We start from the raw sequence: 13,400 nt of genomic DNA, 5'->3' as shown, positions 1-13,400 counted from the left end.
GGCTAGTAGGGGTCCCCCCATGGTCCCCTCCCAACTCCCCCAGCCCCCCTCCCCCACCCCTAGTACTTACCAGCTCAAAGTTGGCCGCAGCTCCCTGCTGCGGCCACCCAGGACTGCCCAAATCAAAGCTCTCTGAATCTTTTCCGAAGATTCAGAGAGCTTTGAATTGATTTGGACCTTTTAATTGGTCCCCTGATTCTATTCAGATTTGGAGATTCGGCTACCAAATGAGGCCGAATCCCCTCCGAATCAGATCACCGCCTGAAGCTTCGTACAGCCCTAATGCAGTAAAATGAGTCTTGAGATGCTTTCCCAATGATTATTGGCTATTGCTGTGTGAGGAAATTCAATCTACATTTGACACTGGAAACATCAGAGGCATATATGATGGAATCAAGAAGGCAGTAAGTCCAACTGCAAAGAAGTCAGTTCCATTAAAGACAGCATCACAAGAAATCATAACAAACTGAAAACAACAGATGGAAAGATGGGTAGAACATTATCTTGAACCCTATTCAAGGGAAGGTGATGTCACTGACATAGCCCTTAATTTCATTGAGAGTCTGTCCATCCTTGAAGAGCTTGATGATAGTCCAACGGTTGAGGACTTAAGGAAGGCCATAGATAATCTGGCATCGGCAAAGCTCAGGAAAAGACAGCATTCCTGCAGAAGTAATCAAGTGCAGGAAACCTGTATTTCTTTCCCACCTATAGGAGCGTCTTACTCACTGCTGGGCAGTACGGACAGTGCCGAAAGATATGTAACATAGTCACTGTGTGCAAGAATAAAGGTGACTGAGGCAACTCTACCAACTGTTGTGGCATTTCACTACTAAACATTGTTGCTGTTTTTATCTGGGAGTCCTGGATCTTAACTTACCACTGGGCTTTTATCTCCAACCCTTGGTGAACCTAATTTAAAACCCTCCTCACTAGGTTAGCAAGTTTGTACATAAAGACACTCCTCACTCTCCTTGTCAGGTGGACCGCATCTCTTCCTAGTAACCTTCTTTTTGGTATACCACCCCACCGTCAAAAAAAAACAAAGCCAAAGCTGGTGACATGATCTATGCAGCCACATGCTGATCTTCAGGATGCATTTGCTTCTATTTGAGCCTTTCCCTTAGACTGGAAGGATGGATGAGAACATCACCTGAACTCCCATCCACTTCACCCTTGTGCTCAGACCCAGGTAGTCACTTTTGATCTGCCCAAGGTTGACCCTGCCAGTATCATTAGTGCCTACATGGATGAACACCATGGAATAGGAGTCAGTCAGATGATTCTCAGCAACCTTTTCATGACATCTCAGATGCAAGCTCCTGCCAGGTGCCACACCTCCTGAGCGAAAAGATTAGGCTGCAGACGGATGCCTCTGCCTGCAGGAGGAAGTCATGAACCACCATCACCTGTTGCTGCCTCTTGGCAGCAGTGAGTGGTCTCAGTCATCCCACCCATAGGGCTTGGTCTCTCCTACCATTGGAGTGGGTGCCTACTCATCTGATGCCAGGGCTTCATATCTGTTCTTCAACTGAATAGCCCCAGGTTCAGAAGAGGAGCCGTATGTGTTGCCAGAGGTGACTAGCTGACAGTTTCCACCTTTCAGAGCACCTATCTCTTCTGCATCTTCCAGTGGCCTCTCTGGCTGTCTTTCTACCATAGTGCTGGAGGTTTCCTTGTGCAACAAGTTGATGAAGGTCTCATGCTTACAGATGCTTCTGAACCTTTCTGAACCTCATCCTACAGCTCTCTTACCTGGTTCCGGAAAGAATCCACCAGGAGGCACCTCTCACACTGCAAGCACTCCCTTACCTGCACATACTTGGCAAGGAGGTGCAGGCTGCAGTCCCTGCAAAGCCACACCAGACCTGGAATGCAAGCCTCGGTGGTCCATGGCTATGTCTGGACAGAGCCCACACAGGTACAAGCTGTCAGAAAGAGCTGTCAGTGGCAGGGTCTTTGACACTGTGATCACGAATGACTGGTGCTTCCCAAGACTGGGGGGTCACTATGGCGGCAAGCAGGGACTGCCTGCAGCTGCCAACAGTGGTGTCGGCAGCGGGGGTGGGGTGGGATGGGGTGGTGAACAGCAAGTGGAGGCCACTCACAAACACCACTGGCTGAATCAGCGGGGGGGCAGGTGCGAATGGCAACTACCTGAAGAAACTGGCAGTGGCGGCTTCAGCAGCGGCCAATCTCGGGGGGGAGGGGCATGTGCCCCCCCCAAGCGTTGCCTATGACTGTGATGTTTTCTAGCCATCCTATTGCTTTTCCTACTAGCTCCTTCTTATTCTGCTACTTCTGGGGGAAAAAATCCCTCTTCTTCCACCTGTTTCCCCTCAGCAAGCTTACAGTGAAGGAAGGTAAGAAATAAAATGTCCTGGCCAACTCTCCAGTGATATTAAAGTTATTTAAAATGTTATAAAGATATTCATAGAAATTATTTTGAGTTTATTCCAGTTGCATTAAATAAGGGAAACGTGCTATATATTCTTTTTAGAGGTTTCTTCCTGTTAGCTCGCCAATGTTATATACTCGGAATAACTAAGATTGGGGATACATTTTCCAAAGACTCATGTTGTACAAAGGAGAAGGGCCATGTTTATTGGTGATTAATAGAAATACCATAGTGATTAATAATGCTTATAGTGTTTTAGTGAATTGACCTGCCCAAGGACACACAGCAAGCGAATCGGTGATAGAGTTCAGCAATACTGGTAGTTTGAAAACAGGAGCCTTGATTTCTAGTCCCCTGCCTTATTTTCTTTCCAGAGGCAGGAATAGAACTCAAGGATCCTAACACCAAGGCTCTTTCTCAAACTGCTGGCCATCCTCCTTCCTTCTCTAGTGCTGTGTAAAATAACTGACCTTATATTTTGCCATGTGTGCTTTGTGCCTGGGATGCTGCTCGGGTTGAGAGTCCTTGGAGGAAGGCTGTGCAGGGAGCTGTATCTCAGGTTTCATCAGACTAAGACTTTGACAGGAAACTGTAAAAACAGGACAGGAAAACTAAAAAAAAAGAAAAAAAAAATCTCTCTTTACTTTACTCTTTACATCCTTTGAGTGCTTTTTTCAAAATCTGGAATGTCTGGCCTTAGACGCTGCCTTAGCCAGCTTTTTCCTTTCTGTGAATGCCCAAAACGGTTAAACACCAAGACTGGAGTTGTGTTTGTATGAGGTAAGGAAATGACTAAGTAGAGAAAGTATTTCATTAGAAAGGAGCCCTCTGCTGAGACCCTGCACTGCTCCCTCCACCTCTGCCATCCTGCCAATGGAGTCACAGTAAAGCTGTCTAGCTGGCCGCCAAGTAAAGAAGAACTCAAGGGGATAAAGGGAAGAATTCCCATTTGGTTATATTGAGTAAGAGTGGCATTATCTATAGGGACAGGATCAACATTCAAATTTGTTGGTTTAAAATGGCCACATTCAGACCAGGTCCAAATAGGAGTAATGCTAGTGACTTAGCTAGATCTGATTTCACTTACACCAGTTTGGAATTTGACTGATAGTCTTTTCATGTCATCTCCACTTATACAGCTGCACTTCGTTCACTTCTGTTCTGCCAGCATGAAAACATTTATTTATCTAAAGAGCGTAAATCAATTCTGCTGGCTCAGGAGATGCAAATTGTGTGTTCCATTTCCAAGCTCTTGAGGGCATTGTGACACGTCCTTGGAGACTGTACGTGGGATGGCAGTCTTCTCTTGTAGTTAGAGCTGCTTGGAAATTTCAGCAGAGACTTATTCGGAGACCTGCTGAATGAGTGTATCCCCTCAACACGCTGCCCATGTTGGCTTCCCAGCTAAGGCTGCCCACTTCCTTTTGGCACTGTGGTGCTTGCTGCTTGTTTGTGGTTCTTTGTGCTACAGCAGTTCAAAACATATGTGGCTATACTCTCCTGACCTGATGAAAGAAGCCTCCCGCTGAAGGAAAATCATGGATTGATAATGTGAAAATAGATACTAGGCTTTTGTTACTCTAAAATAAACATTGGAGTAGTTAAAAAATGATATGGAGCAATGCCAAAGCCTGGGGCATATGTACTGTTGACCTAATCACAGCAAGGTTGCAACTCCCCCAGGAGGGCTTACAAACAGCATTTGTCCTCACTGTTTTAAGAGGAAAACTTTAGCAAAAAAACCCCCACTTTATTATGAGGGAGAATTTGATTTTGGCTGAGAAAGGGCTTCTTTCCCTTCCTCTTCTAATTGTTTGTTTAACAAGGAAAGAATTCTTGTGGCCACAGCCTGTCTCTTAAGGGGATTTTGGCCAAATTATGCCAAAGAAAGGATAGCTTAAGACACAAAGGGACACTACGTGAGTCACTTTACTGCGCATCAGACTAATTTGCAGTAGTGTCACCATCTACATGTGCACAGGACTTGCTGTGCAAGTAAATTAAGCTAATGCATAGTTTGCTTGTACCAAGAAATACAGGCACTAAATAAACCACCAATTAGCTACTACACAGTAGTGTGTGTGTAGATGCTGACCAGGAGCAAATTTGACAGAGACCAATTGGCTCCCAGTCAGCCTAGGCAGCAGGGGGCCACAGGGGGTGGCGGCTGGGAGAAGGGAAAGCTGCAGGTCCAGTGAGGAGCTCAGGATTGCAGCAGTGGTGCCCTGAGCTTTCGTCTCGCTTTGCTTGCTGAGGTGATGGGGGAGCTCTCTGTCCCTGGTCCCAGTGCTGCTCAGCTCCCAGCTCCCACTCAGGAGCCAGGAGCTGAGTAGTGCTAGGACAGTGGAGCTCTCTGTCCCCAAAATGCTGGATCAGGGACAGAGAGCTTCCCTATCCCCTCAGTTCCTCCCCCCACTCCCTGGAGCTCAGGCCTGATCCCCGTGTTCCCTGCCAGCGTGGGGCTGGCACTGGGGGAGCGTGGAGCTCCCTCTGGCTGCTTTAGGGGGTAGGGCATGGCAGGGGGGCAGGAGCAGCCCTGGACTCAACTACCATTGGGAGCAAATTCGCTACCGACATGGACGCACGTGTAGACTCATTCCCAGGCGCAGTTTACTGCACCTTATTTTAATGCGCAGTAACCTTAAGGCACATTAAAAAAGCAATAGTGATTCTGTAGATGCTGGGTACGGCTCTAGCATTCTCATCCATGGATTAGAATTTCTTTCACAAGTGGCCATTTACCATCATGAGAACTTGCATGACAGACCAACTTTACCAGATCCAAAGAGCTGTTGGAGAAACTGGCATTTTTCCTGTGGAAAAATTGAAACAAAATATTGTTTCCTCAGAATTATTTGGTTGAAATATAGTGCTTTGTCCGTGGGACATTTTATTAAACATGAACATACAATTGTTTTGTTTTAACTTTAAATTTTGGTCTACAAAATCTACAAAATAAGTTTAAAAGAATGAAGAGTGCAGCTCTGAATCAGTTTCAACACTTAAGGGCACTTGTCCATGAGCATGGAGGCTGCTCCGATGTGCTGGAATTCCAGCGCATTAGAGTAGACTTGATTAAGAGATTCTGCTGGACTGTGGCAATTGCCGCACTCCAGCAGGCTCTGATGACTTGTGTATCAGCATCCCTGTGCTTAGAAATGGTGGTGGTGGTGGTACTTGAACTAAAGCTCGCCAAATGAGGTTCAGTTCAAGTGCCACCACCACCCTTGTTAAGCACAGGGACACTGATACATGAGATGCAGCGGTGCTTTAATTAGAGTGACTCTTGGGACCACTCTAACTAAGGTGCCACCCTCTCCACCCCCGATGCACATGTAAAAGTTCCTTTAAGTAGGGTTGTTTAAATTTAGATTTTATTAAAATGAAAAGCTGAAATGGCATTTTAAGTCGAAATGAAAAACCTGGTTTTTCTTCAAAAGATTGGTCTGAAAAAATGTGTCTTTTGACATTATCCTTAAATCTATTTTTTTTTTCCTTTGGAACATATCCCCACCAAGAAAAGAAAGTCAGTTTAAATGAAACAATATATTCCAGCAGGGAAACATCTGACACAAAAAATTTCAACCACTTACATTTGGGGAAGCCAAGGCGCAATAAGATAATGATCCCTAGTTACGTGGTACCTGTTTTAACAGCTCTTGAACAGTGTTGCAAAGCTAAATCGTTCCAAGAGCCATAAGCTTCGGTAGATGACAGCCTACTTCATTAGATGCTATCTGACAAACAGTGATGTGAAATAGCATGAAATCTCTGATTATTTTTGACAAGCTCAGGATGTCTCCAATGTGAATCTCAGCAATTTTTGGCAAAGAGCTGCCTGCTGAGCTGTGGTACCACAGACAATAACTGAGGCAGACTAAGGAAGGGGGGTTACCAAATAAATAGTTTAGACAGAGATTGTGGGACATATCCAAAGACAGATAGGAATGGATATCAGAAGCCCTTTGCTCCTCATTGCTCTCTCAGCCAATACACCGGTTCTTATTGTACTAACCATTGTATCGGGCATGTGTTTCTAGCCAAATTCCAATCATAGACTTTGAAGAAGGAAGCACCCAGACCAATATTGTGTTGTTTCTCCATACATTTAACATGAATACAGATTGGGGAAAGAATTAAAAACTTATAAGTAGAGGCTTTCAAATTCTAACAAAGCCGTGAGGCATCCTCTGGAAGCCTCTAGTACAGCACAAGCCTTGTGCCTAAAGGGTTAATTCCAGGCATCAGATATATGATCGTGGGCTGGATCCAGTCTGACGAACCACTCCATCTGGCCCACTGGGCCACTGGCACAATTCTCACAAGTTATGGAGGAGGCTTTGAGTCACATGGGAGGCTCTTTGAGTCTAAAAAAGGGTGGAGAGCCTCTGCTGGGCAAAGGGCAGGCAGCTCGAGCCCTCTTTAGCCCAGAAAGTCTAAATCTTTAGTCTTCTGCTTCTTGGCCACGTACCCTAACAGCTCACATCTTTATAGGCTGAAACATGGGAGGGCCCTTCCCAAACATGGCAAACAAGTGAGTAACTTGATGTGCATGTTTAGTCAATGCACACTTGTATGACTACAAGACAGATGTATGGCCAAGTATGCATCTAAATAACTGTGACTTAGGTACACGATTACCTCTCCTGTTACCACGTTACACTTTTCCTGTGTCCACGTGACAAAAATCGCCATTAAGCTAGCTAAATCGCATCTATGTATCCACGTTATCAGCTGATTTAATCATTTTAGGTTTTTTTCTTTGTGGCAATTTAAAACACCTCTGACACACCCACCTCCATGTTCCCCTCAATAGTCCCTCTATCCCCCACCCACCCAGGCTGTGCTGTCTCCCGCTTATTGGAGCAAGCCGGCTGGCCAGGCCAGCCTCAGCCTCAGCCTCTTTCTACCCAGACCCTAAACTTTTTTTCCCCTGCTCCTGCCCGGAGTTGGGGGGGCACACCCACCCCCATGTTCCCCTATTTTCCTGCTCCTCTTCCACCCCTCTTTGCATTTTCCTCAGTTCCAGCAAGTACACAAAAGGCCATATTGTATTAAAAAAAAATTAAAACCTAAGTTAACGTACATATTAACAAATAAATACTTTAATTTAATCACATAATGTTCTTCAATAACAACCACTACCCAACCACTGCAAAAATTCCTTACAGTTTGACACAATGCAAATGAGAGAAGACACAGAATGCTTTCTGTTTTACGTACAAGTTTATGTAGTACTGTTTCAATTGGGGCTTTTAGATAAACCATGAGTTACATTTTTACATTTATATTTTTGCATTACATTTTTATAAGTCCAAGCATTGACAGATATGTTTTTTACATACATGGGAGAAGCAGCAGGGGGAAGAGGCTAGGAGGGCCTGTCCAGGGAGGGGAGGGCATGTAGGTTAGCGCCAGCCAGGGGTGCTAAGCAAGAGCCCCCCAGCCATGGGGGAAGCAGCTGTTAGTATTCAAGTGTTGAAGGTGGCTGAGAAAAAATTTTATTTGTGAAGAGAATAATATTATATCACAAACCTGTTAAATTATATATATATTAGGGCTTTGAGAAGCGTTGGTCCCTAATTCAATTTGGCAGAGATTCAGCCTGATTTGGTGGTTGAATCTCCGAATCAAATTGGAACCAAATCAGAGGACCCTTTAATCTCTCAGAATCAAATCAGAGAGATTCGGAAAGATTCGGCAATTTGGACATAGACACAACTTTAAATGTTTTTTCTACATACCTCTAGGTAGCAGGGGCTCGTGAGTGCTGTGATGCTGGGGCACATGCAGTGTCCCACAGAAGCACTGGGGGTCCCCAGCATGCTCAGCAGCAGACTTGGAAGTGGACCAGCGGTGCCTCCTGGGTCTGGTGGGGGCACCCAGGGTCCCCCTGTGGCTGATTGCTGAGCCAGGGGGATGCAGGGGGCCCCCCCAGTGCACTCCTGGGCAGACCCAGAAGTGGACCAGTAGTACTTCCAAGTTTGCTGCCAAGCACATGGAGGGCCCCCCTGCACTTCTGTGGTACGCTCCATGCACCCCACCATTGCAGTGATCACAAGCCGCACCTGCTACCTCAAGGGATGTAGAAAAAACTTTTAAAGCTGTGTCTATGTCCAACTCACTGATCCTCCAAATCAGCTTTGACTCTTCAGATTCGGATTCGGCCAAATCGAATCAGGGACAGTGACCCGAATCAATTAATCGAATCACTGTCCCCGATTCAGGCCAGAGCCAAATCAAATAGGGCCTGCGCCTGAGAATGAGTCTATTGCCATCTTTTTTTCTGGAGACAGAAGTGGCATCAGGTGACTTTCCCAGGCTTGTGTTCTTCTCTTCTGCCTGTTGTGCCCAATGGTAGTGACCGAATGCTAAAGCATAGCATTAGGGAACTAGAAACAGGAAGGAGGGAGAAGTTAAAAGCATAAGAATTTGGATTGTAAAACCACCATTCAATCATTCCAGCCCTGAAATGGGGGTAGCCCTCCTGTACGCGAGTGTGGGGGCAGAGGGAAGTGGAGAAAAGCAGCTTGAACCACAGGCCAGATCCAACCTCTGGAGTTTCTGTCTTTGGCCCCTGGGCTATGAGCAGGCAACAAGACACTGGGGAGGTATGGCCGGGGGAGTGGCCTGCCTCAGAGTCTGGGGCCTTTGTGACCAATGGATATAATGATCAGTGACAGGAGGGCAAGAGAGGGTTGATAGAGCTCCAGCCACCCTCTCAGCTTTACCCGTCGCCACCAAAGTGGCCCTAACTCATTGGCAGCCAGCCCCCTCCACCACCACATGCCCTATGCTAGGGCCAAGGCCACAGTATGGAACATGCAGCAGTGGTGACAGCTCTGGCTCTGGCATAGGGCACATGACAGAAGCTGGGCCTACTGTACCATAGCTCATTGTTACCGTGCAGTAGTGTTGCTGGGCACTAACCGTGCAGTAATGATACTGTGCAGTAGTAACAAGCTACTGCACAGTAGCATCAGGCAAAAACCATGCGGCGATGGTGCGGCGCAGTAATACTGGTTACTGCACAGTCTTTTAGTACTAGTTTATGCAAGTACTACATGAGTGCTGCTCATTTAGACATGGCCATTATTCTCAATCTCTATCTGTGCAAGGGGATACAAAATTGTACAATTTTGCTTCTGGTGTCTGCAATGCCCAGAACCATTTTGCATCATCTCACATGTACCATTTTCAGTGTTGGTTTCTAGGTATTTTATCGGCTGCTTGCATGACTGGCACACCTTCCACCCCAGTGCAAACATGCAGCAAAGCAGCCTTGTTCCCTCCTGTTTATGTCTTAATGTAGGAAATGATTTTCTTTATGTGATTCCATGGACCTGTTATATAGTCACTGATTCATAACTCAGCACTGGAAAGGGAAGTGCCATAGAAGCTTTGGGTTTCCTGGACTTGCAAAAGAAAGATTCTCCCAGTACTCTGTCCCTGTAGTCATGCCCTCATAGGGTTTATATTCAATGGGCTTCTCAACAATGAAGGAATAAATGGATTTCTGATCCATTCATATCTAGTGATATTCCGACACCTACCTTTTGGGCTAGCTTGGTCCCTGGAGCTCCTCCAGCAGAAGTGAACTTGCACTATCACAGTGTTCTCTTCAGTAGATTTTTCTGTCTTGTGGGGTTCTTTGCTAAGGTTAGTGCTGACAGGAGCTGGCAGAGTCCTTGGGATGAAGGAAGCCCATGGTCTGAACAGGGAGGATGAGAGGAGCTGGTTTAGAGCCCCTCTAGGCAACAGCACATAATAGAAACAAAGCCACATTACCAGTCATCAGCCTTGACCTCCTGTTCTATCCTGAATTTTCCTCCTTCCTAAAATAGCAGGGGGGTTTTTACCAGAATAAAACTTGTAGTTCCTAGCACACCTGTGCTGGGGACACAATGGCCTCTCACAAAAGGTTTGGGATACAGGATTCCTGCCTATTAGCCAGAGGAGTCTAGCTTTGTGCCTTGATCTAACCCAGTGGCTTTCAACCTGTGGTCCATGGACCCCTGGGGGTCCACAGACTATGACTAAGGGGTCCACACCTCCATTCGAAATTTTTTAGGGGTCTGCAAATGAAAAAAGCTTGAAAACCACTGTTCTAAACTTTTGCTGCTTTGATTTATCCTCAGACTATCGCACTGGTCCCTGCTTCAGCCAAGTGAATAACCAGATGTGCCAGGGCCAGCTCAGTGGCATTGTCTGCACCAAAACTATGTGCTGCGCCACCATCGGAAGGGCCTGGGGTCATCCATGTGAAATGTGCCCTGCCCAGCCTCACCCCTGCCGGCGGGGCTTCATCCCCAACATACGCACTGGGGCTTGCCAAGGTAAGTGCCATGGAAATGCACTTGTGAAACCTCCCATGTGCCCAAAGTGTTAGGATTCCAGGGGCCTTGTGATATTACTCGGTGTTGCAATAGCAGTTATATACATGGACAATATCAGTGATAAAGCCTGTGCAGCTGGATACTGTGTGATACTCCTGTTCTTCTGACCTTGTCCCCTCTGCTCCACCTACAGTGCCCCTGTTAGTGCTGTTTTGGTTGTCTTCTCCCATGCTCATGTCTATGCATTATTCCATTCACCTGCATAGATTGCCTACCCTTGGCTCCAAGCCACGTCCTGGTCTTTCCCAGTTCTTCATGTGAGACTTCCAGAGGCAACCTCCATCCCCTTCCTGTGACACTGAATCTCCCCCACTGCTTTTATATAATTAGCATCCATGGGGCATCCATTTTTTTGTTGTTGTTTTGCTTTTCTTTTTGTCCTGGAGCATCAAGGTATTTAGTAAAAAATACTCAGTACAGAAGAGACTGAACTCCTGTCCCCTCTGGAACTCTGAGTCAGGCTACACATTAGGAGTGACAGTCTGCTATTTCTTAGTCATCTTAAAATGCCCAGATTTGGTAATATACATGGATGTCTAAGTGCTAATACATGTTACTTGTGGACAGGTTGGCATTTTGTTGTTAGATGTATAAATCCTGTGTGTGTGAATGACTGTGTAGGCACCCAAATGGAGCATATGCACTACCAGCAGGAAGTGTGAAGAAGAGAGCATTCTCCCATCCTTTCTCCCAAATACCTAAAAAGCCAGGACAATTACCTGGGAAGTTGGATGTTTGGGATCCTCTTCACCGAGAGATAGAGAGACGAACGTTCAGGCTAACTTCTCAACACAGCACCCCAACTACCACACCACCAGTCAGTTGTTATCCAGGGCCTTCTCACGCATTCTTGGGCAATTACACAAGGGTGGTATTTGGGAGATATGTGGAGCCAGGAGGATGGAAACCAGCCAGAGATATGTGGCTCAGTTAGCTGCTTGCAGGCCTGCAAGAGAGAGGATCCTAGATTCTAGCTGGGGCCCTTGCTCTGAGTGAGGCAGAAGCTTCTCTCCAGCCAATCTCCTATGGGCAGAATGCTGTGCTCAGAGGCTAGAGGAACTTAGGGTTTCTAGGCAAGAAGGTGTGAGGCCAGGACCCTGAGGTCAGTACCCTAGTTATTAAAGGGCACAACTGTTAGGGCTGTGCAAAGCTTCAGATCGTGATTTGGATTCAGAGATGATTCGGATGATTTGGAGGCTGAATCTACAAATCATGAATCAAATTGCTGGAAGCTTTAGGCTTTCTGAATGGATTCGGAAAAAATTCAGCAATTTGGAGATTCGGCCATAGGGTATAATGGGGAATCAATTAAATATCTATAATTTTGTCAGCCAAATCGAATCGGAAAAATGAGTCGGATCTCTGAATCAAATCTCTGGCATCTGAATCAGCTGAATCCGAATCAAATAGTTCCCTATTCACACAGGCCTACCAACTGTGCACTTTTTCTCTGCTCTTGAGTCAAACTGTGGTAGTCATGGACATTGCCAAGGTAAGTGCCATGGAAATTAGGGCTGCGCAAAATTTTGCCGGCTGTTTCATTTTGACTAGTTTTGAGCTTGAAACAGCAAAATCTAAACAGAAACAAAGGGCTTTGAAACAGCCTTGAAACGAAATGACGCCAGTTGAAATGTATCAGAAGTTTCAAAATGTTTCAAATTTCGAAGCTCAAGCTGGGCTTGCCTGAAGAAAACAAAAAGTAAGGAGAGGGAGGAGGAAGGGGGGGAAGAACTGCTCTCATATTGACTGTGTGTAGGTGGCCAGTGACTGTGATTCTTCCCCAAGATCCCTTCCAATCCCAGTGCTCTGGGGGAGGGATGGAAAACACACAGAGTAACACGCCATGAGTTTTGCTTCAGACAGTTTGAGGTGCATTTTCCCAGAAACCCCTGCACCTATCTCCTTGAAACTTAGGAGGATTCATGGCCTCAGCAGGGACTAGCATGCCTGTAGTTTTCATGCCCCTGTGCCTTAACACACACGTGTGACATGAGTTTTGCTTGTCAACAGCTTGAGGTGCAGCTTTCCAGAAACTCTTGCACCTACCTCCTTGAAACATGGCAGGCTCTGTGGCCTCAGAAGGGGCTACCATCTCTCCAAGTTTCATCTGACTCAGCCAAGAAATGACAAAGTTATAGGCAGTTTTGTGCTTCCCCATTATAGTCTATGGGCAAAACATCGACACAGCATTGAAACAGTGAAAGTTTCGACAAAACAAAATGGAACACTGCTTTTAAAACTAAATGAAACTTGAAACAAAAGTTGAAATGACACAGTGCTGTTTTGCATAGCCCTACTAGATAGCAGGTGGCTTGTGAGTGCTGCAATGCTGGGGCACATGGAGTGTCCCACAGAATCGCGGGGGGGGGCTCCCCAGTGCGCTCAGCAGCAGACACAGAAGTGGACCAGAAGCACTTTTGGTCCACTTATGCCCCCTCTTCCCTGCATCCCCCAGGCTCGGTGACTGGTGCCTCCTGGGTCTGGGGGGGGGCCCCCAGGGCCCCCCCATGCCTGATCACTGAGCTGGGGGGGGAGAGGGGAGGTCCCCTGCATGCTCCCCGGTGAACCCGCAGCGTATCGCATGTTCGTGGGGAACCTGGTGCTAA

At 46.5% G+C, this 13,400-nt stretch overlaps 1 protein-coding gene across 2 annotated transcripts in view; it reads left to right on the top strand.

The window, feature by feature from the left end:
• Nucleotides 1-13,400, top strand: part of FBN3 (fibrillin 3) — a 295,809-nt gene that overhangs the window by 111,504 nt on the left and 170,905 nt on the right. For both annotated transcript variants that reach the window (XM_019513191.1, XM_019513193.1), the window contains exon 7: nt 10,537-10,734. In XM_019513191.1, coding sequence (XP_019368736.1) covers nt 10,537-10,734 — 198 coding nt within the window. The remainder of the gene's footprint in view (nt 1-10,536; nt 10,735-13,400) is intronic.

Source organism: Gavialis gangeticus, unplaced genomic scaffold (assembly GCF_001723915.1).
Source record: "Gavialis gangeticus isolate Ggan-Ray unplaced genomic scaffold, GavGan_comp1, whole genome shotgun sequence".
NCBI classification, from domain to species: Eukaryota; Metazoa; Chordata; order Crocodylia; family Gavialidae; genus Gavialis; species Gavialis gangeticus.
Note: the sequence above shows the minus strand (reverse complement) of the source record. Positions and strands in the feature narration are given on the sequence as shown.